Source organism: Hippichthys cyanospilos, chromosome 14, assembly GCF_059441005.1.
Source record: "Hippichthys cyanospilos isolate Australia breed blue-spotted pipefish chromosome 14, RoL_Hcya_1.0, whole genome shotgun sequence".
Taxonomy (NCBI): domain Eukaryota; kingdom Metazoa; phylum Chordata; class Actinopteri; order Syngnathiformes; family Syngnathidae; genus Hippichthys; species Hippichthys cyanospilos.
The window spans coordinates 1407816-1434483 of NC_142382.1; the positions used below are offsets into that span (position 1 = coordinate 1407816).

The 26668-nt window shown below is 42.5% G+C and overlaps 1 protein-coding gene and 5 non-coding genes across 6 annotated transcripts; 5 read left to right on the forward strand and 1 right to left on the reverse strand.

Annotated features, from left to right (window-relative positions):
• Positions 1-703: 703 nt before the first annotated feature.
• On the reverse strand, positions 704-26384 carry LOC148412426 (otoferlin-like). The gene is made up of 43 exons (XM_088432793.1): positions 26253-26384; positions 24180-24240; positions 23222-23284; positions 23010-23136; positions 22700-22754; positions 22477-22608; positions 22309-22371; positions 22140-22224; positions 21508-21667; positions 21249-21435; positions 20939-21125; positions 20561-20784; positions 19662-19770; positions 19403-19580; positions 18540-18660; positions 18368-18468; positions 18202-18292; positions 17686-17802; positions 17423-17575; positions 16333-16522; positions 16134-16258; positions 15146-15280; positions 13393-13554; positions 12592-12711; positions 12309-12470; positions 11309-11471; positions 10857-10930; positions 10352-10378; positions 10138-10269; positions 9993-10065; positions 8780-8880; positions 8570-8707; positions 8339-8464; positions 8135-8262; positions 7902-8072; positions 7189-7349; positions 6965-7107; positions 6812-6900; positions 5146-5244; positions 4829-5070; positions 4583-4761; positions 4300-4400; positions 704-1069 (listed from the first exon to the last, which is right to left on the reverse strand). The coding sequence occupies exons 3-43, from the start codon at positions 23265-23267 to the stop codon at positions 889-891; spliced, it is 5358 nt and encodes a 1785-aa protein (XP_088288919.1). The 5' UTR covers positions 23268-23284; positions 24180-24240; positions 26253-26384; the 3' UTR covers positions 704-888.
• Positions 1813-1894, forward strand: trnas-gcu (transfer RNA serine (anticodon GCU)). The gene has a single exon. It is a non-coding gene; the product is annotated as a tRNA-Ser (tRNA).
• trnas-gcu (transfer RNA serine (anticodon GCU)) lies at positions 3004-3085 on the forward strand. Its single transcript has one exon. It is a non-coding gene; the product is annotated as a tRNA-Ser (tRNA).
• trnas-gcu (transfer RNA serine (anticodon GCU)) lies at positions 3255-3336 on the forward strand. Its single transcript has one exon. It is a non-coding gene; the product is annotated as a tRNA-Ser (tRNA).
• Positions 3514-3595, forward strand: trnas-gcu (transfer RNA serine (anticodon GCU)). Its single transcript has one exon. It is a non-coding gene; the product is annotated as a tRNA-Ser (tRNA).
• Positions 3832-3913, forward strand: trnas-gcu (transfer RNA serine (anticodon GCU)). The gene has a single exon. It is a non-coding gene; the product is annotated as a tRNA-Ser (tRNA).
• Positions 26385-26668: the final 284 nt, after the last annotated feature.

The window sequence follows — 26668 nt, forward strand, 5'->3', positions numbered from 1 at the left end:
TGTCATTTGTCACTTGTCACAAGACGTTTGATTTTCTCCGAGCTTAAAAAAAAAACAAAAAACAAAACGTGAATTGACGTCAATGGCACTCCCTGGTTGGAATCTCGTGACGTCAATGGCACTTGAAGTGTTATAGGTATCATTCCTCAACATATCTTCAAATGCTTGTCTAAAAATATCCTGTACTTGTTTACTCATTCACTCATTCAGTGCCGATGACGGTTTTAGACGTCAAATATCCACTTTTACTGCAGTGAATGAGTTGTGGGAAATGTTCGGTCTCACTTCATCAAAAAACGCAGATGAACCATTGAGACTTTTTTTGTATCATATTCTGCAAAATCTTTTTTTAAAAAAGAAGATCGGAAAAACTATCAACACAGGATGTCACACAATTTCAAAAGGACCGTTTTCTTCTTTTCATATCTGGTTACGCTCTGCTTGAGATTTTTTCACTCCACTAGATGGCACTTTTGATTCAAAGAATTTCCACTGCACTAGCCTTCATCATGAAACCAAGAGCACCATCTAGAGGTGTAAAAAAAAAAACAAGTGCTTCATGAAGCATCGTTTTTCCCATCAATGTCAAATTTTGCGATTCTTGCAGTTGCCACATTGAATTTGGGTCAAAATTTGGGCCAATAACACTCTTGTAATCATCTTTAATTTATTCACAAATTACAAATATCATACAATACGCTTTCTCCTGTCCAGTGCAGACAAACTAAATGACAAAATACAAATTTGGAAGGCAAACGTTTGAAAGATCCAGTAAACCCAGAACACACATTTCAAACCAATCCCAATGTCTATAACTAATCATGTCAACAAATGGCAAATTGCTCCAAGAAAAAAAAAAAAAAAAAAAATCAGCCCACCAATTTCAAGCTACGCCCCTAACATTTTCTTGACCATGTAGCCGGGCATGTTGTAGAGGAAGAGAGCCAAGATGGCCAGCAGCAGAAGGGCGCAAACGATCTTGATGGTGAGCCAGCGGTACTGGTCGCACACCAGGTGCTTGGCCGCCTTCAGGGGGATCAGGAACCACAAGAGGGCGATGTCGGGGCGGCTGGGGACACACACGTAAGCCACGGGTCAAAAACCCCTACCGCGTTCTTACATATATTACATTCTTTGTTGTCCTCTGTATTGTACAAAACGTAGCATTAGCTATATGCATTATTAAATGCGGTATCGTCGGATACTATGGCGTCACGAACTGCGTTGCCACATACCGTATCGTTCAATATATATCATACTGCTGCAGATCGCGGTGTTTGTGTTCAATGATATCGTGCCAAACATAGGGTAAGATGCACGTATTATTAAATGCAGTATCGTCAGATACCATTAAGCCACAAACTGCATATTGTCGTAGATCTCCTTATGTCATTCTCATTTGCATCGTTCCAAACGTAGCATCGGATATAGGCGTGATTAAATATGCTATCGTCGCATACCGTGACGCCACAAACCGCGTCGCTTCGTACCGCATCGTAACATATTTATCACATCGTTTGCCGTCAACTGTATCAGACAAAACGTAGCATTAGATATGCGCGATATTAACGCAGTATCGTCAGGTACTATTTCCGTATATATCGTATATATCACTATAACGCGCACCTCCGCGCAAACTTGACAAACTGCCAGATGAGTTGACCGAGAGGTTTGCGAAAGGTAAACTCTTACTACGCATTTATTGGATACTGTTGACATGAAAATATAGCGCAGCATACTCCAAATTATGCAAAATTGATACCGTGTGAACCCTATGCTACCTTTGGTACGATCCAAGGACTCAAAGAACGTGACGAGGTGACCGAGAGGTTAAGGTGATGGACCGCTAATCCGTTGTGCTCTGCACGCGTGGGTTCGAATCCCATCCTTGTCGAGTTTTTTTTTTCCTAAAAGTACTATATAACCTCAAAAGTTTCAGGAAATACGGGAATGGCGTGTACCGTGTTGAATCGCGCCTTATTGCTAACTTACCGCTAAAGCTACGGTAACATTTATTACGTTTTATCCCATCCTTGTCGGTTTTTTTTGCTTAAAAGTACCGCGTAACCTCAAAAGTTTCAGGAAATACGGGAATGGCGTGTACCGTGTTGAATCGCGCCTTATTGCTAACTTACTGCTAAAGCTACGGTAACATTTATTACGTTTTATACGACTCCACTGTCTCTGGCAAGGGTATTATCGTAAATAAAAACGGGTCAAATAATAAAGAAGAACTGAATATACGGTGATATTATATCAAAGTATCACATAAAAACCCACCGTTTGATATGGTCTGAAATCGTATGGTAAATAGCGTTACGGATTCCTTTCTTTAGAACAAAGCGGGCATGATACCGAAGGCGTTAAGGAAAAACAGGAGGGTGGGGGTGAAAGGGGGAGCTAGCGGCCAGCGGGTTATAAAGTGAAAACTGCCGGAACCTTCTTTTTTTTTTCTCTCTCAGTTGTCAGGCTCCCAGCATTTTCTTGACCATGTAACCCGGCATGCTATAGAGGAAAAGGGCCAGCAGGGCCAGCGTCAGGAGAGCCGCGACAATCTTGATGGCCAGCCACTTGTACTGCGTGCACACCAAGTGTTTAACGGCTTTGAAGGGAGTGAGGAACCACAGAAGGCTGGTGTCGGGCCGGCTGCGGGAACATAAAACACACGGCGCATTGGATCACGGCACATGTGACGTATTGGCTCTCCTCGTCGGATGATGACCAAAGTTAGGGAAACCGTGCCATGCCATCGAAAGGTAAGGTAAACGTTGTAATATTGAATTAAACCGCACGCATGGGTTCGAATCCCATCCTTGTCGAAAACCGGCTTTATAAAATTGTTAATTTATCAAACCATTTGGTAAATGTCAATCAAGGCATACCCATTATATATATATATATATATATATATATATATATATATGTATACAGTGTGTTTTTCTACATAAGCCGCATTTGAGTTTTCTTTTTTACCAATCCTATGAATAAATTTTGAAACCAGAGGACAAGGTGACCGAGAGGTTAAGGTGATGGACTGCTAATCCGTTGTGCTCTGCACGCATGGGTTCGAATCCCATCCTTGTCGATATTTACCTTTTAATAATACCAAAAGGTACGGTAAATGTGGTAACGTTGCGTACTGCGTTCTATCATACTGAATACTACATCCCACTGCGGTGTCACGTCAACTTCCATCGCAAAAGTGTACTGTTTACACATTTGTTTTCAACTAATTCTACCAGGAAACGCTTAACGACGAGGTGACCGAGAGGTTAAGGTGATGGACTGCTAATCCGTTGTGCTCTGCACGCACGGGTTCGAATCCCATCCTCGTCGTGACTTTTCATTAAAAGACTCTGTGTAATTTCAAAAGGTAAAGTAGATGTTGTAACATCGCCTTCCATCATATCTATTCAACATTGCAGCATTTTAGCGCCTCATGCTGCTCTAGCTGAAGAAAAACAAAACAACAAAAAATGTTTTTTTTTTTAACAATACGAGCTACAAAAACAGGATGAGGTGACCGAGTGGTTAAGGTGATGGACTGCTAATCCGTTGTGCTCTGCACGCATGGGTTCGAATCCCATCCTCGTCGAGTTTTAGCTTTGAAAATGTTGTATGATCACAAAAGGTACCTTAAATGTCATAAAATCACGTATGGTTTTCCATCGTACCATATATACTTTACCGTATCAAATCGTGCGGTTTCTTTAGCGCCTCGTTTTCGAGAGAGTCGTATCGGCTTGTCTCGTGTCAGCTAGCAAAAGAATACCTGTGCTACAAAAGGATATTTTTTACCTCCGCCAAAATAATAAACGAGCAACACGCAAGGACGGGGTGACCGAGAGGTTAAGGTGACGGACTGCTAATCCGTTGTGCTCCGCACGCATGGGTTCGAATCCCATCCTCGTCGGGATTTATCTTTGAAACACATGATAATACTTTACTATTAGCAAATGAAAACTAGATCAAAAATACCTAACGATATCAAAAGGTTCAGTCAGTGATGACGTTGTATCGTACCGTATATAACGTCGCATACCGTATTGGATGGTACGGTATTTTAGCAATATATTAGCTTGTGTAACTACCATAGTAAAAGTCAAGGTTTAAAACGGTCTATAATATCAAATGGTACAACCGCGTCGAATGTCTTAAATCACACCGTACCCTTGCAACTTTTGTGTTATCTGGGAATTTTACCCATTATATATATATGGTTTTCTCTTTTTGACTGTTTATGTTGCTTATTTTGCTAAAAAATGTCTGCTCAGAGATGAGATGACACGTCCGTCATACTTGGGTTTCTCCAGAGGTTCAGGCTCGTTGCGTCCTTCGCCGGCCGGGCATTTCTCCGCCTCTTCACCGGTCAGGAGGTGAAGCTCCGCCTCCACTTTGCCCTTGGATTGACAAACATCGCCCGAGTGAGAAAAATCGCAACATGAAAACGGAACCCCCAAGGGGAACCAAAGACTTTTACGGTTCTACGGCTCGGCGGATCAAAAGGAAAAAAGCCAGGACTCAACGCGGGTGATTGGACGATGGAATAACGGATCGGAACGCGCCGCGCCGCGCCGCCTACCGTCAGCTCAAACTCGTCGTCCTCGTTGCGGGCCACAAAAGGCCACCAGCCCTTGATCCTCTTCTGCTTGAAGATGGACACGGTGGGCACGTCGGCCTCGTTGGTCACCATCTCGATGGTGCACTGCTTGGCCGACTTTGCGCCCCGCGGGAAACGATTCAGATCCAGCTCGATGGCGCCTGTCGGCACGACGCTAAACTGCATTCTCGGTTCCGTCGTACAAGAGGACGGCGGTCGAGACGGTACCGAGGAAGTCGTCGGCCGAGAAGTGGTCGGCGTCCCACACTTGCAGGTTGAGGCGGGCCGGGATCTTGTACTCGGTCTCGTCCCAGGCGAACATGGACTCCTTCTTGGAGATGACGATCTTCTCTTCGGCCATCAGGTAGTCGAAGGGGTAAATGAAGCGCCAGTTGAAGTTGCCCTCGCCGGTGATGGAGTGGTAGTGGACGTCCGTGTCCTGCTTGTCCTCCTGCTGTCCCTTGAGCCAGCTGGAACCGGACGGAAAGGGGAGAAGTAAATTCGGGAAGAAAAAAAACTCGCAGTACTGCTTTTGGTAGTTTTACCCTCTGACAAATATGTCGCTGGATTTCTCGCCGGTAAAAATGTCGTCGTCCTCCAGGACCACTTCATCCGTGTTCCAGATGATGACCCTCAGCTCGAACCTACACAAAGATGAACGTTAGTGTAGTTTTATTTTAAATACTTGCTCCAGTGCTCATGACTTTTTTTCAAATTTCAAAACGAAACTTTAATCAAGTTTTATCAATTCCAAAAATCGTACAAAATAAATGCAATAAATTTGAGAAAAAGTTGCAATTACTTTTTAATTACTTGGCAACACAAATATTAGTGACACGAACAATCAATCTCATTAAAGTTTGTGATTCAATTGTAATAGATGATTGTAATAATATAAAATAAGTACATGTATTAGCGCTAATGTGATAAACCAATCAGGTGTTAGGACCCGCCCATCAAACGTTTGACAGTTCGTGCTTGACAAATGAAATCATTCGTTCAACTCCGTGAAAAAATTAATAGTCACATAATAATTAGGTACACAAAAACAAAAAAAAAGTCCATTTATTTGATGAATAAAACATCTAATGAATTAACGACACAAAAATGACAAGTCTAATTAACGAAAGAGTTTTTTTATTTAATTATTTAAAACTACAATTATTTACTTCATTTTAGCACTTCCGGTCCTCCAAAGCCCCAAGACGGAAGTCAGCCAATTAAAATCATGCGTCAGAGTCGATAAGAAATGTGTTCGATATTGGCAATTAGCGGCAGCATGCTAGTTTGCTTTTCGTTTTGAGCTAAAGTACGAAGAAAGAAACGCGTCAATATGAATGACGCAGGGACAATTTGTAGATGCTAAATTTAGCACTTTACCACATGAGCAGAACTTTGACATGAAACGTTTGGGACCGCGGCATCGGCAGATGGAAGAGGAACACGGCGTAACTGCATGTGCGATTAAAAAATGACTGGACACAACATGCACAAAAATTCGATTCGAACATCGACTCGACTGAGAGAAAAAGTCGACGACGTCGCTCAAGAGCCGGAGGAAAACAAGCACCGCAGCAGCAATGTGTGCAGCAAGTGGAGAGATCGACGCGCTTTCTATTCAAGAAGTGAAACAGCTTTGGTGAGTGATTCTTTCGTTTGGAATCATTTAAAGCTTCTATTCATAGCCTTGATTTGTAAAGCTATGAATTGTGATTGTGCTTTTGAATTTATTGTGTAGATTTTGCTCAACTCTGGTTCCCCATTGAACCCCATTTTGTTTATATTGAATGATAGTAAGAGGACGTATACAGTACAGTACGGTATATACAGCATATATATATATATATATATATATATATATATATATATATATATATATATATATATATATATATATATATAGAGAGAGAGAGAGAGAGAGCGAGAGAAAATAATGTGTCATATACCAATTCATAGATTTATACATACTTACACATGTTCATACATACAGTATATGAAGTGGTGCATTTTTAAAACGTACTTTTAATACATTACTAACTATTGATTTGAGTAATATCTTTGTATGCGCTTTGTATGAATAAAAATACCATTAACTAATCAATCCTAAGTTAAAAAATAGTTTGAGGGGGACAAAACGTCTCAGGTAAAATAATGCAACTCCACAATGTTCCTGGTTGGTTGGAGATGAAGAAAGAAAGATTAGGAGAGTACTTCTTTGGTTTCCTGGGTGCGATGTCCAGGGCGGGACCAGGTGCCGTCATGTCCTTGGGGAACATGTCCACCCACATCTCGATCCTGCCCTGTGGATACAAAATGAAACGTTCGGCTACAATCCATGAAAAATATCCAAGGGCTTTCCCGTACTTGTTCGATTCCCGGTTTGTCCGGATGCAGGAGCGGCCTGGTCTCCACGTGCTCCGGCACCAATTTGCAGCCCACCCGCGGGATGTCCTCCCAGTGCTTGAGCACGGTCAGCGCCAGGTGCTCATTGGTCTGCTTCTTCAGACCTGAGCGCAGCGATGCTTTTCTTCAGCATTTATTCGACGGACGAGTGTGGGAACAAATCATTCAAACAAACTTTTTCAGACCATTTTCATCCTCGATCTCGGTGGGGGCCATGAAGACTCGGTTCTCCACTTTGACCCGCCCGCCCGGCCCGTAGTGAGGTCCGTCCAGTTTGCCGTCCTTGCACAGCTTGGCCAGGATCTGGGTGGGCTTCATGGGGTCCCTCCAGATGTTGTAACCATGGCTACGGAGCAGGAAAACAAAGGGATGTAATTCCGGTATGAGGCGCAATGTAAATGAATGCAGGGGCAGGCTTTTTGGTACCGTATTTTCCGCACTATAAGGCGGACTTAAAAGCCTTCAATTTTCTCCAAATGTGACAAAAAGACCCTTATAAACCGCGAGTTTTCTTCTTTGGGGGACGAAAAAATAAAATAAATCATCTTTATGTCTGATTGGCCATTCATAAAGTTCAACTGACATGTGATTGTTTTGTTGACGTTTCCTTTAGCGCAGCGCCATCTAGTGGATGGATGATGCAAACCCATCCACTACTGTAGCTTCTATTCTATGCGCCTTATAATGCAGTGTGCCTTATAAATGAAACAAGTTTTAAAGTAGGTGCCCCTTATAATCCAGTGCACCTTATAGTGCAGAAAATACTGTATTTTTCGTAGACCCTTTGACCTGTTTTACATAGCTGTAGCACTGGGAAAATAAAGTTGACCAAGTCGGTAAGTCAACATTTCTACCAATGCTCGATCCTTTTGTTTTTCCCGTGGTCGCGTTTGCTCACGTGGCGTAGCTGGCGGTGATTCCGCAGGTGGCTCTGTGCTTGCTGTAGAAGCGGTTCTCCAGGTCCAACTTGGTCTCGCCGATCAGGTCGTCGGTGCCCACCAGGTCCCAGTCGTAAATGGACACGGTGAGGGTGGAGTCCATGGGGAACGTGGCCTCGATGTCGAAGGATCTGGAGGACGAAAGCGAGGCAGCGAGGACGTTTTCCGGGCCCGGCGCCCGTTTTGTCCTTACTTTCCGAATAACGGATTGAGCTGCTTGGAGATGTAGTTCTCCTTGTCCTTCACTTCGTTCTTGCCCAGCCTGATGGCGACGTACGGGTCGGCTTTGCCGTTGATGTCTGCCGGGTGGAGATCGGTCGCCTGCCGCCGCGGAGTTCTTTTATTTCCGTATGTGTTATTCGCCAAGGTATTCCCACAAGGGTTAACGCCGCCTCACCCTGATGATGTAGACCCGCACCAGGACGTTGATGGGATCATTGTGCGGAATATTCTGGAACATGCCCATGTTGGAGTCGAAGTCCCTGGGCAGCTCGTCCGACACTTTGTACATGCACAGCGAGCCCTTGCAGAAGAGAAAAATCCCAAATCCCACAATAACAATCATTTCTACAGCGTCTTGTGCTTTTGTCAGACACAAAAGTTTCCAATCATTTGAACGGAATCTTACTTTGAATTTTCCAACAATCCTGTCTTCGTCCGAGCCGTTCTGGTCGTCGTCGTCGCCGCCTTTTCCCCTGAACAGGTTGAAACTGTGCAGCCAGTCCTCAAAATTGTCAAATTCATTCTCCAGCTCTTTGGGATACACCTTGGAGGGCGATGGAAAGATGGATGAAGAAAAACGGCTCCGGCAGACGGGGCCCCGTTCAAAGACGCCTACTTTGAGCTCGTCCAACTTTGCTTTTTTCTTCTCCGCCGGGTCGGCGGCGGCGGCGCCGGCGGCCTTCTTTTTGTCCTTCTTCCCTTTTCCCCTCCTGCCGCCTTTTACAGGAGAGTCATCAGCTTTGATGTCTTTGTTATCCGTGAAGATGACGAGGAAAACGGGGGAGGGGGGGCAGGTAAAAAGGAGCACAGCGCTCCAGACATGAATTCCAACATGAAAGTTGTCAGCGCTGTCCAATTTTCGTCGTACCGAGCTCCAAAGTCATGATTTCCACGGTGAATAAAAATGAGGGGAAATTTGAGGAACAGCTTTCGTTGCTATCAAGAGCAACGCGAAGCTGGAACGGACTGATACAAAAAAAAACGAAATATTCGGAAAATAAGGCGTTTCAAAGTCGATGCGCCGTATATTGGAAACGGAACGTGGTATTGCAATACGCGGATTGCGCCGCTTCGTTTCACAAAAGATCGATATTATCGCCCCAGTCCGATAAATTCTTGAAGGATAGCTGAATTATAAATGCTTTGAAATAGTATCTGCTAGCAATCGTTCGTTTAATTTTCAGTTATCGGAAGAGTCATTTAAAAAAATAATTACATACATGGAATTTGAAAAGCACTGTTCTAGTGCTTTTGTTAATTTTCTGTTCCGGGTTCGACCCTTTTGGTATATTTGAGAACATCTTGAGGCCCTCTGATTGGCCCTTTTGATTGACCCTAGAATATGATTTTTTTTAATGGCGGTGTGTTGATGTTGGTAGGCAATAAAAAAGTTAGCTTCAAAGTTAGCAACATATGGAACCTGGCAGGCATCTTTTTTTTTTTCCTAATGTAAAATAATTCATTTTAGGGACATTTGATTTACATTCTGAATGGTACGAAATGAGATTTTCTCCTAAAAATGAAATTTTGTAGCAGATTTTGGAGGTTCGACCGTATTAATCAAAACGAAGCATTTACAATTTTGCTGGTGGACAACTTTCATGGCGGCATATGGTTGCGTGTTCACATGCGTGACTTTCGGATTCATGTCAGCGTCTCTACACACTGATGCATTGTGGGAGTCTGGCAAAGGCTCGCTACTGCAACAACAACGTCAACAACAACGTCATTTCACAACTTCCTTTGATCGCTTTCATGGTAATATTGTACCATAAATCCGATTTTAATAACTCAAATAACTTTTTTCAATGAATTTGGAATTTCCGTACCCCCGCCATCCGCCAGGTCTGCGTCTTCTTTTTCCTCGGAGTCCGACAGCGCCCCCTCTTGGCCCTTGAGCGTCTGAGAGGAACCAAGACCGCGTTAAGGCGGCGCCAAGGTGGAATAAACGCTAAATATGAAATCCCACGCTACCTCTGTCAGCGTCTCGATGGAGGCGAAATATTTGGACCACCAGTCCAGCATGCTCTCATCCAGGCCGTCCTCTTCCGTCTCCTCGCCCTTCTTCCTCTTCTTTTTCCTCCCTTTCGCATCCTTGTCGTCGTCCTTTTATGCACCGTATGCGTTCCTCATATATATTTCAATATTGAATCCGGAAACCGTAAGGCAAGGGCAGCGCTGGACTTACCTCAACCTTCACGACGGCGTCAGAGCACTAAAAAAGAACATCGCAAAATTTTCCATACTTTTCCATAATTGCGTTTTTCAAAAACGACTTCATATGACGCTACTAACTGAACTGATCATTTTTGCTTTCTGAATTTTGATCGAATCGTCAACTGATACATTTTATTCAAATTTGTTGTAAACGATGATTATTTAACCCCGATTATGACGTAATTCCCATTTTTTTCCAAATGCGTGGCTTATTCACATTGATTTAGCAATCTTGTAATATTTCAACTCTATTCGCACAGTTTTATGAATCGTTTTACATTGATAGATCACTAAATGCACACGATTTTAACGATGCAATGATTTCATTCTTAGAACTATTTTAACATACTGTAGATGTATGACTAATGTCTTCGTTTTTCAGTATTATTGACTCAAAATTAAGATTTGAACATGTTGATTTTATATTATCGTGGCTGTTGTGATCATTTTTTTCTCCAAAAAGTGTGACAACTCACAGAATCTAATTTGACCACTGTGTCCATCTTCTTAAAATTGGGCTCGGGTTCCATGCTGACCACGATGATTTCCTCTGAAAGAAAACAGCAGCGCGATATTAAATCAGCCGTATTTCATTTAAAACGAGTCACGAGGAGAACGAAGCTTCATGAAGCACTTTTTTAGACCTCTAGATGGTGCTTGTGGTGCCATGATAAAGGCCGGTGCAAGAGGAGGAGTCAAAAAATATCGCATTCACCACAAAATACAGCCTGCCAACGTGAAAAGAAAGCGCCCGACGTGTTCCTGTTCCTGCGTCATTAAAGTAAGCAGAAAAGCGACTTGCAAAGGCAAAAATATTTCATCGGGGCAACGATGGCGGAGCAGAATGAAATCCGCCTAGCGACAAGTGACCACTCGAAAAAAAAGACTCGCACTGGAACAGGCGCAATGGCGCGCATGGGCTTGGTACCCGAGGTGGACCAGTTGTTGGCCTGCTTGTCGGAAGGCCTGTAGATGAACTTCCGGAGGCTGGTGACGGCGTTGGAGCCCACCAGGGTGTAGCGGCCGAACGCTCGGCAGTCCACCACGCGGATGTTGAGGGGCGGGTGGAGCAGCTCGTTCTCCGGTAAATCCTGAACAGGAACAAGCCATCGATTACTTTACGCATTCAAGTCAAAAATAAATCCATCTTCTTCGGTATGTATTAGCTAATGTAATCGATTACTTTAGTACTTCATTAACTATACTGATTGATTAGCCTGAGCACTATTGGAATTGATTACTTTAGTCATTAGGACTTCATTATTCTTTACGTTCTACCGTAATTGTTTACTCTATTGTTTACTCCGTTGCTTTTGTACTTTTAGTACCAAAGGTAATACGATTACTTTGCACCTTTGGTATTTAATCGATTACCTTGGGATTTTTTTAGCCTCTAAGATAATCAATTACTTTAGTACTTAAGTATCAATTAAATGATCTCAGTATTTATCTAAAGAAATCAATCAGTTTGGGTACTAAAGTCATGCATTACTTTACTATTCTATTCTAAAGTCATTGTTTACGTAATAAAGAAATCAATCACTTTAATACTTTCGAACCTAAAATAATGTCTCACTTGGGAAACAAAAATAATTGATTACTTTCCTACTCAATTCTTAATTCACCAGGGCTATTAAGGCCAAACTGTTGGGGAAAAAAATGGAAAAAAGTAACACAGACTTGACAAAATGTAAAAATATGTATTTAACCATTAAACCATTAACACCGAGTGCCAATGACGTGAAAGAACGTCAACAGAAATCATGTAGATTTACGACTGTTTTTTCAATACTTTTCCATGAATCTCCAAAAAGTATGACAGATTTTTGAATGTATTTTTTGAACATTTCAATGCCAACCTTGGAAAGTTTCCATTTTATTTATTTATTTTTTTTTAATGCCTCATTTGAAATGTCTTTTGAACGTACGACTTCGAAGCATTTGACCAGCGTGCTGAAGTTGGGGTTCTTCTTGTAGTTGGGGATGAGTGCCGACTGGACGCCCTTGCCGGCGCATTCCACGTCCACGCGGGGCCGGTCCACCTGAGCCAGGTTGACTCGCTTCAGGTCCCTCAAACCCCAGAATAAAACCTGCGCGGGGACGCAACGGGAAAACGCAAAATTTGCTTCCGAAAACGTTCCTCTTCAAAATATGAGGAAAAATTTGAATTCGGATTTCCGTGAATTTGCCGATTTATTGCATTGTTATGACCTCAATTCTGTACTTGCTGAGAACGGGCCGGATTCCCATCGGAACGGGAAGCAGCGGGCCGCGATCCGTATCCGCGGGACCGTCGATGGGCGGAAGGTCCGCTTTGCCGTTGGGGCCAATCTGACAGAAAAGAAAGTTAAAAATCCAATTCATGAATTTATCCAAAACACAGAAAAGAACTTGGACTTCTTTGAATTTTTTTCATGTTGCGTTCAATTGCAAATATTTGTTGATCCCTTGGCCATTCTTTCCATATTGGCCTCAAGCTCTTATGAAATTTGCCTAGCAACAAACCAAGGCATTTTTAGAAATCTTGAATTGTGTACTGCAAAGAAAATACCAATATCTTTACAGAAAATAATTTGTGTTGTTTTTTTTATAATCAATAAAAGTGATTATAATAATAATAATAATAAAATCATTAAACTTTTAAATATTAATTTAAATTTAAATACAGATATAGTTAGATGATTTTAGGTCATTTCCAAGATTTTAGTCCGTTTAAAGAAAAATAGATCTTGCAAAATGCGCGTAATCGTGATTAACTATGGAAAAATTTGCGATTCAAACAATAAACTACATTCATTTCTTAAATTGTGTAAAATATAAGTTAAAAATCTCATTCAAATCATTATAATTTTGCCATAAAATTGGAATTTTTTTTTGTTATCCACATTTCAAAAGATTTTATTCGCATTGCAGTTTTTGTTTAAAAATCCGACTAAATCTTTATGAGAAGTTGTTGTGACGCTCCTTGACCGAGAACAAAAAATTTTCGGCTACCGTCCGTTCCCGCCTGACCTGCAGCAGCTCAAAAGCGGCCAGCATTTCTCCTGCCATTCCGTTGCCTCGGTAGATCTGGTAATACTCAAGCTGAGGGGGGAAGCGCGGAGGTCCGTAGTGCTCCTCGGCCATCTTCACCACCGGCTTGGCGAAGGTTCTCCCCATGAAGTCCGCTTTACCCTGGGAGAACCGCTCAAAGACGTCAATAATACTCAACGGCGAAGACGCTCCTTTGCTTGTCTTGGTGCGCCGCCTAGTGGCCGGATGGCCGACGCCATGGCCGCGCTTACTGATTTCGTAGTTAGCCGGCTTTTCATCACGGACAATGAGCTTCTCAAAATAAAGGAGAACTTCCCCAGAAGTATTAGGGTCGCATAATCCGGGAATCAAAGCTTTCAGTGCAAACTGTCGCGGCTCGGCTTTAGGTATTCACATTTTAACCCGAAGGGGGCAGCCAAGCACTAACGTCAGCTCGTTATGAATGAGAAGAAGGGAAAGGAGGAGGAGAAGAGGAAGGGAGGAGAAGGAGGGGAAGAAGATGGAGGAGGAGAAGAGAACAAGAAAAAGGAAAAATAAGAAGAAAGGAGGAGAGAGTAAGAAGAAGCAGAAACCAGAAGAAAAGGAAATGAAGGAAGAAGAAGAAGAAAAAAGAGGTTATTGACCTGACAGTAGCTGACAGGTAGCTCCACTTTTAGGTTTGCTCATGGAATATTCTTGAAGCACGATGTAAAGAGAACCGCTAACGCACTAATGTTAACAGCCAGCTTTTCATCAAGGACAATGAGCTTCTCAAAATAAAGGAGAACTTCCACAGAAGTATTAGGGTCGCATAATCCGGGAATCAAAGCTTTCAGTGCAAACTGTCGCGGCTCGGCTTTAGGTATTCACATTTTAACCCGTAGGGGGCAGCCAAGCCCTAAAGTCTGCTCGTTATGAATGAGAAGAAGAAGGGAAAGGAGGAGGAGGAGAAGAGAACAAGGAAAAGAAAAAATAAGAAGGAGGAGAATAAGAAGAAGCAGAAACAGGAAGGAAAGGAGATGAAGGAAGAAGAAGAAAAAACTGGTTATTGACCTGATAGTAGCTGACAGGTAGCTCCACTTTTAGGTTTGCTCATGGAATATTGTTGAAGCACGATGTAAAGGGAACCGCTAACGCACTAATGTTAATAGCCAGCTAGCATAGGCAAAAGTCCATCATTAGAAAGAATTTGGGCAATCGCTTGACTTTTCCATGATAGGATAATGGTTTTCTGAAACATTCGAAAAGTTACTGATGAAACATGGCCGCAGGTGCCCATGTTTCCGGCCGGACGTTTTAACGGCAATGCAATAAGAACAAAACACGAACAAATCAGCTTGAAAAATAACCAGTGAACTGCAAAACAGTTAGACTGACATGGTCGCGCCTGAACGCGTGCCCGCACTTCTCTCTTGCAGTCAGTGGTTATAAGAATTCTCATTGGTCGACATACAGGAAAAAAAAACAAAACAACAACAGCAAATTCCCGGAAAGGAATGCAAGAGGCGCAAGCGTTTGCTGGCTTCTTCTTCCTCTTGCGTGCCTTTTGGCAAACTCCACATCGAGCTCAGCGTCACGACATCCAGACGTCTCACACTCTACTTATCCCGAAGGGTCGTCCCAAAACAATTGGCCGCAAAGCAAACGTGAAAAGCAGCCGTCATACGCTACAATAATACAAGAAAAAAATGCTCAGAAAGACCAGATTTTGTCCTTTAAAATACAATATATGAGCGTAAATAATAAGTCTCACCACCGTGTCTTGATCGTAGAGCTCGATGACGATGATGGGCGGGTCGTCCCGCAGCTCGCTGGCCTCGCCGAATAATTCCACGTTCTCGAAAAGCAGCAGCTGATCCCACGTCGGGCACAGCGTCTCGGGGAGCACCTGCGCCAAATAGCCGCTTGTTTCTTAAGCGTGGGAAAATCCAAACACTTTTCTGAAATCCAGTTTTTTTCTCCCAAGTCGGACCAAACAAAAATGTGGATTTTGTTCATTTATTTTTTAATAAATGAAACAAACTAAGAAAGAGAATAAAGTAAAAATAAAAGAGAACAAAATTAAAAAAAATAAAAGAATGAAACCTTTTTTTCCTGGATTTGCATGAATATTGCGGGATCGCCCCGCTTCTTCACTTGATGTTTTTCCTCCTCCTAGTTTCTAAAATATATATGTCAATATTTTTGGTGCATTTTTTAACCTTTGTGGGATTACGTTACAAAGGATGGAAATTCTTTTGTGATATATCGTAAAAGAATCGATGGGGAAAAAACACGAGGGAAGCTGAAATTTCCAGCGGACGATTAAAATATGTCAAACGAATTTGGCATTTCTACGTGATTACAGCTGGACATGCGAGATTTTGTGTGCAAAAATAATCACTGTCCAAATTTTGGACCATATGAAAGCATTTGAATTAGAATTTTTGTGATGCATTTTAATAGGATTCATGACATTGATTTCCCTGCGATTTTTGCAACATTTCATTGAGCGGCGGTCAAACTATGTCGACAAACCAAAAAATTCTTTGACTGGTGTTTCACTTAAAGACAGTAGGTGGCAGTAGGGAGCAGTTAATTGCTACGTCTTCAATTTTTCCATTTTTTTTGTGGGTGCTAATGGATTCAACCTCCACATGTAAAGAAAGAGGCCATGCCGCTGACCAATTTGAGCGGTTGAAAGAAGAACAAAGCATTTACAAAATCGGGCAAAAAAATGTTCATAACCGCGGGCCCCCCACCTCAGTGACTTGGCTTTGCGTGGAGAAGAACACTCGCGCGAAGGGGTCGGAGAGTCCGGTGCTGTCGGCGGCGAAGAGCCCGCGAGCTTGATACATGTGCACCCTCAGCTGGAAGATCTGCTTCACTGCGCAAAGCCTCGCGTTTGCAAACGTCTCAAAACGCCAGCGACTGCGTAAAAGGCGCGCGGCGGCGCCTTACTCATGTAGGTGAGACTGAAGGGCGGCCAGAGGGGCGAGCCGGGCCCCTTGGAAAGCCGGTTCTCCTCGAATCCGTTGGGGAGTCCGCACAGGTAGTCTTTGCGTTGCCGGTTCAGACCCAACCACAAGTAAATCTCGATCTTGGACTGCACGGTCCAGCCCGCCGGGCCGAAACCTCGCTTGCCGGGGATCTTCCAGGCGGGGGCGGACAAATGGGGGTGTGCAAACTTATGTTGACTATATGTCAAATTATTTATTATGTTTTGTGATTTTATATGAACATATATATGTATTATAATGTAATTGTAATATAAATCATGTAATATATTTTTAAAAAATCAATAACAAATCTGAGTTCATCACTGAAATTCACTAAAATTAAAAAAAAAAGTATTTAAAAAATGTATGAAAAAATGTATAAAAATGTATTTAAAATGTATTTAAAAAATGTATTTAAAAAAATCAATAAAAAAATCTGAGTTCTTCACTGAAATTCACTAAAATTAAAAAAAATGTATAAAAAAATGTATTTAAAATGTATTTTAAAAAAATCAATAAAAAAATCTGAGTTATCACTGAAATTCACTAAAATAAAAAAAATGTGTATAAAAAATGTATTTAAAAAATGTATTTAAAAAAATCTGAGTTCATCACTGAAATTCACTAAAATTTAAAAAAAATTGTATTTAGAAAATGTATTAAAAATGTATTTAAAAAATGTATTTAAAAAAATAAAAAAAAATCTGAGTTCATCACTGAAATTCACTAAAATTTTAAAGTATTTAAAAAATGTATAAAAAATGTATTTAAAATGTATTTTAAAAAATCAATAAAAAAAATCTGAGTTATCACTGAAACGTATTTAAAAAATGTATAAAAAATGTGTAAAATGTATAAAAAATGTATTTAAAATGTATTTAAAGAATGTATTTTAAAAAATCAATAAAAAAATGTGAGTTCATCACTGAAATTCACTAAAATAAAAAAATAAAAAAGGGATGCTCACGCAGACCTATTCGGTTCCCCCAATAAGCGAAATGAGCAAAAGTTGCATGTTTGTGCGCGTGTGTATGTGCGCGTGTGGGGCGCACCCGCAGGAAGATGGTCTTGACTTTGGCGCAGTCCTTCCCCCGTTCCTCGTCGATGCCGGAGTACAAGATGTCTTTGGAGGGCACGCGAGCGTACGCCACGCGCTTCCCGTTGCTAATCATCCAGACGAAGACGTCCGGAACGCTGTGCTGAGGCTGCCGCCGCCGCCGCGCGCGCACAGGGCCGTCACTCGCAAATTTGCCCGGCTCCCCGTCCCGCCGCCGCCGCCGCCGGCGAATCTGCCCGTCCCGTCGGCCGGACTTACTTCGTCCGCCAGGAATCGCAGCTTTTGGAGGAAGCTGTGCGTCAGCTTGACCTTCTCTCGCACCGTGCTCTTCTTCACTTGAGAGCGCGTGGCTTTGGCCTGCTGGCCCACCGACTCCTGCGGGGGAAAATCTCCAAAGGCTCATCGCCTGGAAATCCGCCGAGCCGTCGCACCAACTCGCGCGCTGCCAATGACGACTGAAGACGTCACGCGGGTAGAGCTCTGCGGTACCTCTATGGGTTAGTGCGAGCTATTAAAAAAAAACAAACAAAGAACTGCATCCCCATTTTGAGCTTTCCGATTGACCAAAGTCGGCATTCTCTTTTTTCATTTTTCCCCAAACTTTTCTCATTCAGTTAAAGCAAAAAAACGTCAGCGACTCGCCGTCGTCGTTCGACGTCGATGGCGCTCCGCGGTAGGGTTTTCGTCGACGTCTTTTCAACGGCGCTCCGACGTGCCCGTGTTGACAAAATAAATGCATTAAAAGAAAATAGAAAGAAAAAAAAAGTCCAGTACCACTTCGGCCATGCAAAGCTTGAGCCGCTCCCTGTCCAGTTTGGTTTTGCCCGTCATGTTCTGGTCCGTATTCGCCAGCACCAGAAATTGACTGGATGGACGAAAATGCGCATTGAACTCTCAAACGTTTTTTTATTTTTTTTAATCTTTGGATTCTGACCCGGACCTGCATCTCTGGCTAAGCTCCTCCAGGACGCCCCTCAGCCTCCGCTCGGGGTACGGCTTTTCCGTTTTGATGATCTCTTGCACGTCGTTCAGACCTTCTTCCTGCGTGGGGAAAAAAAAAACGCGTCAAAGCGACGCCTGCGTCGCCACGCGCCGCCAGCGGGCCCGCTTGCCAGTTTGTGGGCCATGTTGTCGATGATGTTGGCGTTGTAGAGCCGCCGCCTCTGGTCCTGCCACCAACTCTTGATGTAAATGCACGGCTTGCGCTCAAAGTACGGCAGGTGGAAGTAGTTGCTGCCGGGCGGAAAAGTCAACATGGGAGTGGAACGCGGATTCGGAATTGGGCTTTCGGGCCCAAAAAAAGGAATCGAATTCCGCTTTCGATTCGGGTTAGGAATTAGGGTTACGAGCTTCAAATTGAGGTTAGTTTGAAGTTGGGTTTTTAGGAAATCTTTCAATTTGGGTTTCAAGCAAAGGTTACATTCCAGTTTTGGGCTCGTGGTAGCCCACCTTAGAGTTTCAAGCAAAAGTTAGGGCTTCGCGCCAGGATTAGGGTTTGGATTGAGCACTAGGATCTCCAAATAGGGTTTCAACACAAGCTTAGGGTTTCAGGCAAAGGTTCGGCTTTAAAATTAGGGTTTTATAGAAGGGTTTTGAACAAACGTAAGGGTTTGAAATTTGGGTTTTGAGTCTGTGGTAGGATTTCAAGCCTGCATTAGGAGATTCAAACAGAGGTTAGGGTTTTAAAGCAGAGTGGTACAGTATCAAATTCAGATTTTAGGCAAATGTTAGGGCTGCAAGTTTAAAGTTGGGTTTTTAGGAAAACTTAAATGTTTTCAATTAAGGTTCAAAGTAAAGGTTAGGCTACGGTTCAATGAGAGCTTTTAGCTTGTGTTGGGGTTTCTAGCCTACATTAGAGTTTCAAGCAACGATTAGAGCTTCATTCCAGGGTTAAGGTTTCAAGCGAACACTAGGATTTCCAATTAGGAAATATCATGAAGCACAGGTTGGCTAAATCGGAGTTTTGGCGGCTGACCGGTCCGTGACGACAGGTTTCATGGGCGGGGTCGTCGCCACGGACTGCAGGTCGCCGTCATCGTCCAGGTCGTCCTCGCTGGAGTCGTGGATCAGTTCGGTCTCCTCCTCGCCTTCAGCCTTCTTCTTGCCTCCAGATTTGGGCTGGTTGGCGCCGTCCAGCTCGTCGCCATAGTAACCTGATTCCAAAATTGTCCATAAAAATTCAATGAAATAGCATTTGAGAGAAAAAAGTGGACGGAAATCAAATCGTTCAGTACCTATGGTGACCTCGAAGTTGATGGGCTTGTCGCCAATCTTCCTGTCGATCATGGTGGCCTCCAGGAAGGAGCCAAAAAGAAAGAATTCCTCGATCTTCCCCGTAGCGTTCTGTCAAACATTTCATATGGATGCGTAACGTTCAGAATCTGACGTTAAAACGCAAAATCATAACGCAATGAAAATCTGTACTGTGAGTCAGGAGCTGGATCTAGGGCTGTTGAAAAAAATGTGACCAAGTCGGGTAAGCAGACTAAAAATTGTTTGACTAAAAATATCCACCAGGAAACTCAGTCGGAACCACCACTGCAGACGTAAAATGGCAAAGGTGAAAGATCCCCCAAAATAGGACAGATCGCAAGTCTTGGATCAATTCCAGATTTAAAGCGTGACAAAAATAAAGTCATGTTCAATTGTTGCAAGGTGGGAAAGACGTACTTTGGGGGTAAAAAACAAAACAAAAAAAATCATCCTGGCAAACAGCTCCACTTCTTGTCTAAGTGCACCTCCTGGTGGCTGAAAGGGTCAAAAGCAATCTCTGACTCAGTAGTTAGCATCTTTTCATTAAAGACGATATTAGCTTCCGAAAACAAAGGAAAGAAACTAGGTTCTAGGTGTTCAAATTTTACCCACTAGGGGGCAGTCAAGTGTGCTCAGTCAAGAAGAAGGAGACAAAAAATGGGAAATTATTGACTAAAGATTGGTTAGTTTGTATTGTCGTTAAATGGTAATCACGAGCACACTAATGCTAACCGCCATTGCTAGCCGGTTAGCATAGGCAAATTTTGTTGGTGTCTGAAAATTCACACGTATACAAGATAATAAATAATTATGACTTGGTCATCGATTTTAAAAAGACTCAATAGTGACACAAGTCGTAAGTGAAGGTTTCGGCTCGCACCTCGGAGATGTTGGGGATGCCCTCAAGTTGCACCTCGGTGGAGCTGGAGGTGTCGGGCGAGGAGGGGTCCAGGATTTCCACGGCCAGGCTAATGAGCAGGCGGGCTCTGAAGGACACGCCCTCGCCCAGACCCTCGTTCAGCTCCTGGTACTCGTCCATCAGGGTGTAGGTGCGGGTGGAACCGTACATGTTGACCCAGGCGGGGCCCAGCGTGGGCAGGAAGCCTGGAAGGAGGTCAGCAACCCAAAAAACACACACGGGTTCATGATAGGGGTTCGAATTTGTTTTTTAACAAAGAGTTAGACGTTCAAGTTAGCATTTCACAGAGGAGTTAGAATTTCCAAATAAGGTTCTACGTAAGTCGAGGTCGTGGTTCACCTTTGTCCCCATCGTTGGAGATTTTCCTCAAGTCCAGGAAGTGCGTCCCCATGGCCACGTCGTTGACTTTGTCCGAGTCTCGGATTTGGATCTTCATGCGCTTGCACAGCGGCGGGAACATCTCGGTGAAGACGATCTGCTCGTTCCAGATGGGCTCGTAGCAACTCTTCTGAACCGACGTTTTACCCTGGAAACGCACTTGGCTTTTTCTTTGGCAAATTGGGCTTTCAAAGCAAAGGTCAAGGTTTACAAGTTTGGGTCTCGTGCCAAGTCCGAAAAAACATATTCAATATTCGACGTAACTCGGTACCTTCTGGCCGGCAAACTGCACTTGCACGTAGGGGTCCACCAGATCCTTATTCTCCCCGATGAAGGCCTTCTTGACGTTGGCCATGATGCTAGTGTTCATCCTGGGCAAGCCCTCAGCCCTGTAGACCTTCAGGTAATAGCGGGCCCACTGTCGCTCCGCAGGGACCCCTTCGGGGATCAGCAGGTTGCTGGGCGGGGAAAACGCACGTGACGTAAGCCGTGAACCCGAAGGCACCGTGGAAATCCCGCGCATCGCTTACCCCTCAATGTCATCCTCATCTGATTCGCTGGCCTTGTGCGGGGTCTTGATGGTGTCCCCCTTGGCCACCACGGCCACGTCGCATTTGACGTAACCCTTGCACCCGGCCGTGATGTCGTCCGGGTCGGACAACAGGGCCCATTTGTGGTTAAACTGATGATCTGAAAAGAGGAAGAGGTAAAAAAAAATGGATGAAAGCAGAGCAGGCATTCCCAAACAACGCTAGAATCATCCAATTCCGCTCGGCCGGGGGGAAAAGTTGACCAACACGGGTATGTCAACTTTAAAAATGGTTGACTTAAAGTACCGCCGTGGAAGCTTTCCCACAACCATTTTTACAGCACCGCTTGCTATGCGGATCTTTCTTGCAGAGCCCCCCCCCCCAAAAAAAAAACAAAAAAAACAAACAAACAAAACAAAAAAGCAGGCATATCAGTTTGTCATTATTTACGATTGAAAAAGAGTGACAAAAATAAAGTGATGCTTAATATTTGCAACATGGAAAAAGCATAACAGAGCGGAAACAAAAAAAAAGCCCGTATGAAAAGACCGTCTTGACAAGGTCTCCTCAACAAAAAATGATCAGAACAATAAAATCAATATTTGCACATTTTTTTGCTTTGACTGAATCACCTGGTTGGGAGTAAATGGTGCCGACGTCCATTTTAAAAGTTCCCACCAGCGTTCCGCTTCGCAGGAGGTTTTTGGAGTGGATGACCTGTTGGCGATGATAACAAATGTTACAAAAATGTAACACTTTTATACTTAAAAAATGTAATAAGCATAATCATCAAGCACTTACGGACAACTTGAGAATTTTGTCAAACATCACATCCGGAGGAACGTGGAAGTCAAAGACAAAATACTGGAAGATGAAAAGCAAAATGTTAGCATATAACGATTGCCTTTGTTTTTTTTTTTTTTATTACTCAGTAAAAATACCAATGTGTGTTTTATTGAAGGGACTGGCCTCGTTATAATAGGGACAGTTGGTGGACTCTTTCATGGACGTGTACTTCTTATCTTCGCCGATCTCCACGCACACCATGGGGTCCATGTTGAGACCCACCAGCTGCCGGGCCTCGATTACGGTCACGCTCACCTGCAAAACAAATCGCGATTTATTTTATATAAAAAAAAAGTCACATTGCAGCGATAAACGTATTTATTGCTTTTTTTTTTTTTTTTTTTACTTGGTAATCCACAGGCCGTCCAGAACTGGGCTCCATCTTAATGTCAGGTTTGGACCTGCGCAGCATTGACTTCGGTTAATATACTGTAAAAATACACACTGTACATACTGTGTGCTCTTTACTAAACTTTCAGCTTGTTGGTGGCCATTTTTGGTTGGTTTTAGATTATATCATAAATATAAATAATAATGATACAATTAAAAAATCAGGAACTAGCCAAATCAAGCATAGCGACCCCCTGGGAATGGTCACGACAGTAGCATCAATGGAAAGATAAGGCGAGGAGGCCACAAAGTAGGTTGAACATGACCTCTTGTTGGACACGTTGGTGGTGACGGCGGTGACGGAGGCCAGCGAGACGGTGTCTGGGTCCAAACGTCCTCCCATGAATGTGGGCTGGCGCTCCAGGTTCTGTGTCTCCAGGATAGCCGGCTCATCTTGAATAAAAACAACAAAATAAGGTGGGCGCGTTTGCACGCTAACCTCCAGTGGAGTGCGCTTTGCGTTCTCATTGGTCCATACCTCCGTTCTTGTCTTGCTTGTGGCCGCGGTGCTTACTACGCTTCATGATTCAAAGGATGGGAGCTGCAAAAATATGGGCCCAATTTATGCCTGTGACTATTGTCTCTCTACATGTATTGCTTCACCGTTTGTGTTCAGTGTTCATCGGTTCAAAAGCGATAACGGACGAGCAGGACGATTCGTTAGCTCGTAAAGTCAGAAAATGTGACGATTCCGATTTTAGTCTCAGAATACTTCTTCTTCTTCTACTTCTTCTCAAAATGTATCCTCTGAATTCTGAGTTTAACCTAAGTATTGTTGAACTCTGAATTTTGATTTTGGATGATGAGCACATCTGAATTTTCAGAATAAAGTCCGTTTTCTTGGAATGAAGTCAGAATTCTGACAACAAACTATCTGAAAAATCGCTGCTTGTATGATTAAAAGAAAATCAAAAACATCCTACCTCTGTTCGGTTCAATTAAATTGACAATATAAATTGTATTTAAACATCTAATTTTTATTTCACTTCCAAGTGACCTACATTTTATTCAATTGGCCAGAACTGGCCCGCGGGCCGTATGTTTGACACCCCTGATTTAGCGCGTTAAGTGAAGTTTTAAGTGGAGTTTAAGAACATTAAATAATGATTAAAAAAAAACATGTCAGTCAATATATTAAAAAAAAAAAAAATTGCCCACAAGCCAAGTTTCAATTTGGAAAGGTGTTCCACAATGAATGCCATTGTCGAGCTGCCGCACCCTTTGCCGATGAAAAGGCCTTTTAATTATTCAAATGACTTAACGTGATCATCACGGGATACATTTCACGTGTATTGTCAAGAAAAACAATGACACAAACTATTCACGGGAATATCCATTTTTAGGTTACGCTTTTCGAATCCAAAAACAAAACAAAACACTTAATATATACCTACGAATATTCGTAGCGCTAAATCAAACGTAGGGATGATACATACCGGTTAACGGGGTGATGATTTAGTCTTCGCGGAGATTCCGCTCCTGGGCTTTAGCCTTCCCCTGAAAAAAAGTCAAAACAAAAAAAAATTTAATTCTATATGAACATTTTGAAGGTTTTTTACACAACGCAATCCTCAATACGAATGAGCTTGACGAGTGGGCTCTGAGGGATGTGATCCGCGCACCATGAATAGTGCATGAGTGCCGAACTCGACACTGGTAACTATAACTTGGAGCTGCCGGGCGACCAATCGGCACGCGCCGCACGCAAAAGGCAAAAGACTGGTGATAAAATGGGAATTTTCTAAAAGTCGGGGCGAACGCCGTCAACGCAAATTATTCAACATGGTCGTACAACGATAAATACGGGTGAATACGCGAGTGACGATATAAATAATTTTGATCAAAAATATTTTGTTCGCAACAGTTCGCAGTACATAAACATATGAGAGTCCATATAATGTCCAAATGAATCAATTGACAAGTCATCGACGTTGAAAATACAGTGTGAAAATGTCGTAGAAATGCAACTGAAATTTCACCAACGATGTTAAAACATGGCAAAGTTCAAAATGGCACCATCCTGTAATTTCTAAACTATCGCAGTTAGCAGAGAAACAGTTTAGCGACAAAATAAGTAACATGTCCATTATTGGTCACATTGACTTCAATTATAAGTTAAATTTTTGATATACTGTAAATCGAATGTTTCGTTATGCATGTCCTGCAATTAACGCATAAATCTCTTCAGTGGCGAGGCAAAGACGAAAGAATAGGCAAGAAAAATAGCGACGTAATCCCGCAATACGAAAAGTTATCTGTCCGAAAATCCTCAATAAAGTGAAAGCACAAAAAGCGAACAGTGATGAAGCGAGGGAACACTGTCATTTGTAGTCAAATCTAATGCTATAAAACTGTTGCGTTTTCCATATGGGATTTGAAATAAATACAAACTAAAGTCATAATATTGAACACTTGGTGATTTGGGACATATTGAATGTACACAACATCTACATGTTGTGTGAGATATTTTGTTGTCAATTTTTATTGCCGCATGTGTGGGTTTTTTTTTTTTTTCCCAGACTTGAGCTGTGCCCTCTCTTTGGGGCATAGCACGTTAAAAAACCGAAAAAATGGCATATGTACAAATAAAAGTTGGTGAAATAGTCTTAATAAAGTGTAAAAAAAAACAAAGAAAAGCCAAATCGGCGCGAGTGCGTTACACAACGGAGGCCATCTTTAAGGCGACCTGGATCCAAGTCATCATCTCATCAATTACACATACACTTGGAGTCTTAAGTTGCCGGTGTCCAGTGAAACATCAGTCAATTATTCACACGTTACACTCACAGACACTCTATCAGTCACTGACAAACAAAAAAGAAAAAAAGTATTATTCTTTTCGTTATCACATCGGGTATACAGCCACTGCTCCACTGACAAAATTCGGACAAAATTCATACAGTAAGTTGTTAGTTATAAAGTTGGATAGGTACATGCAAGCTGCTAGCTTGTGATGCTAGCAGTAGCGCAGCACACTGTTGAGGGATTGTGCTCTTAATTACTTTGCTCAATGGCGCTCAACAGTGAAGGCAGCTGTCATCAAAAGCCGCGCCGGCTTCGCTCATGAAGAAAAAAATGACATCAAGAATACAGACTTCCTTTTTTTTTTATCATGGCCATTACGGTCCCAAAAATACCCGCATTAAGTGAAATGTGTGAAGAGAGGTTGATTTTTCTTTTCATTTATTATAAATGGTTTTTTTCCGTTTATATTTTACTGTTTGCATTTGTATTATTTTATTCTTAGGCCCATAAGCCGCAACTTTTTACTCACCACTTGAGCCCTGTGGCTGACAGATCAGTGTGGCTTATTATTTTGTATTTACCGATTTTTTGCTAGCCATCAAATCTATGGAACAACTATAAAATATGATTTTAATACAATTATACATACAGTGTACGACATTGTGAGAGATGATTAACATGATCTGCATTTGTTAATATTTGCCACTTTTTTTTTTCGATGCTCACTCACGGTTCTTAACTTAAAAGCATGCATTCAGTCTTACCTTAAATTTACGGCTTCATCCTTTGCGCTCGACCGATTCCCCGTACGGCACCCGAGCGCTGAGGTGTCGGGTGTCCTCATGACACCTTTTGAAAGCGCCATCAAGGAAAGGTGGAGATGACCTGAAATGAACTCAACCCGGAATGGATTTTCTCAAATCTGCGGAGGAAAAAGAAAAGGCAACTAACGATTGCATTAAAGCGACTATTATTCTGTTGATTATCATCGAAAACCATTTTTTTAAGCGTGTTTTCATTTTAAGACTTCCATTTTTACCTCTGCGTTTGAGTGATAAATGGATTTTTTTACGGTTCAAATATGATGCTATTAGGCTCCAAATTAGAAGCAATTTATATGGGGGTGAGGGCAACATTTTTGCCTATTTTCCGACATTGCGGCCCAAACCTATAACTGAAT

Excerpts from the sequence above, each read along its gene's own strand:
- LOC148412426 (XM_088432793.1), bottom strand. The coding sequence starts at position 23,267 with ATGAAGCGTAGTAAGCACCGCGGCCACAAGCAAGACAAGAACGGAG. Across the intron at positions 18,293-18,367 it reads GAGCTTAGCCAGAGATGCAG|TCAATTTCTGGTGCTGGCGA; the intron begins GTCCGGGTCAGA and ends TCGTCCATCCAG. Across the intron at positions 4,401-4,582 it reads ACGACGAGTTTGAGCTGACG|GGCAAAGTGGAGGCGGAGCT; the intron begins GTAGGCGGCGCG and ends TGTCAATCCAAG.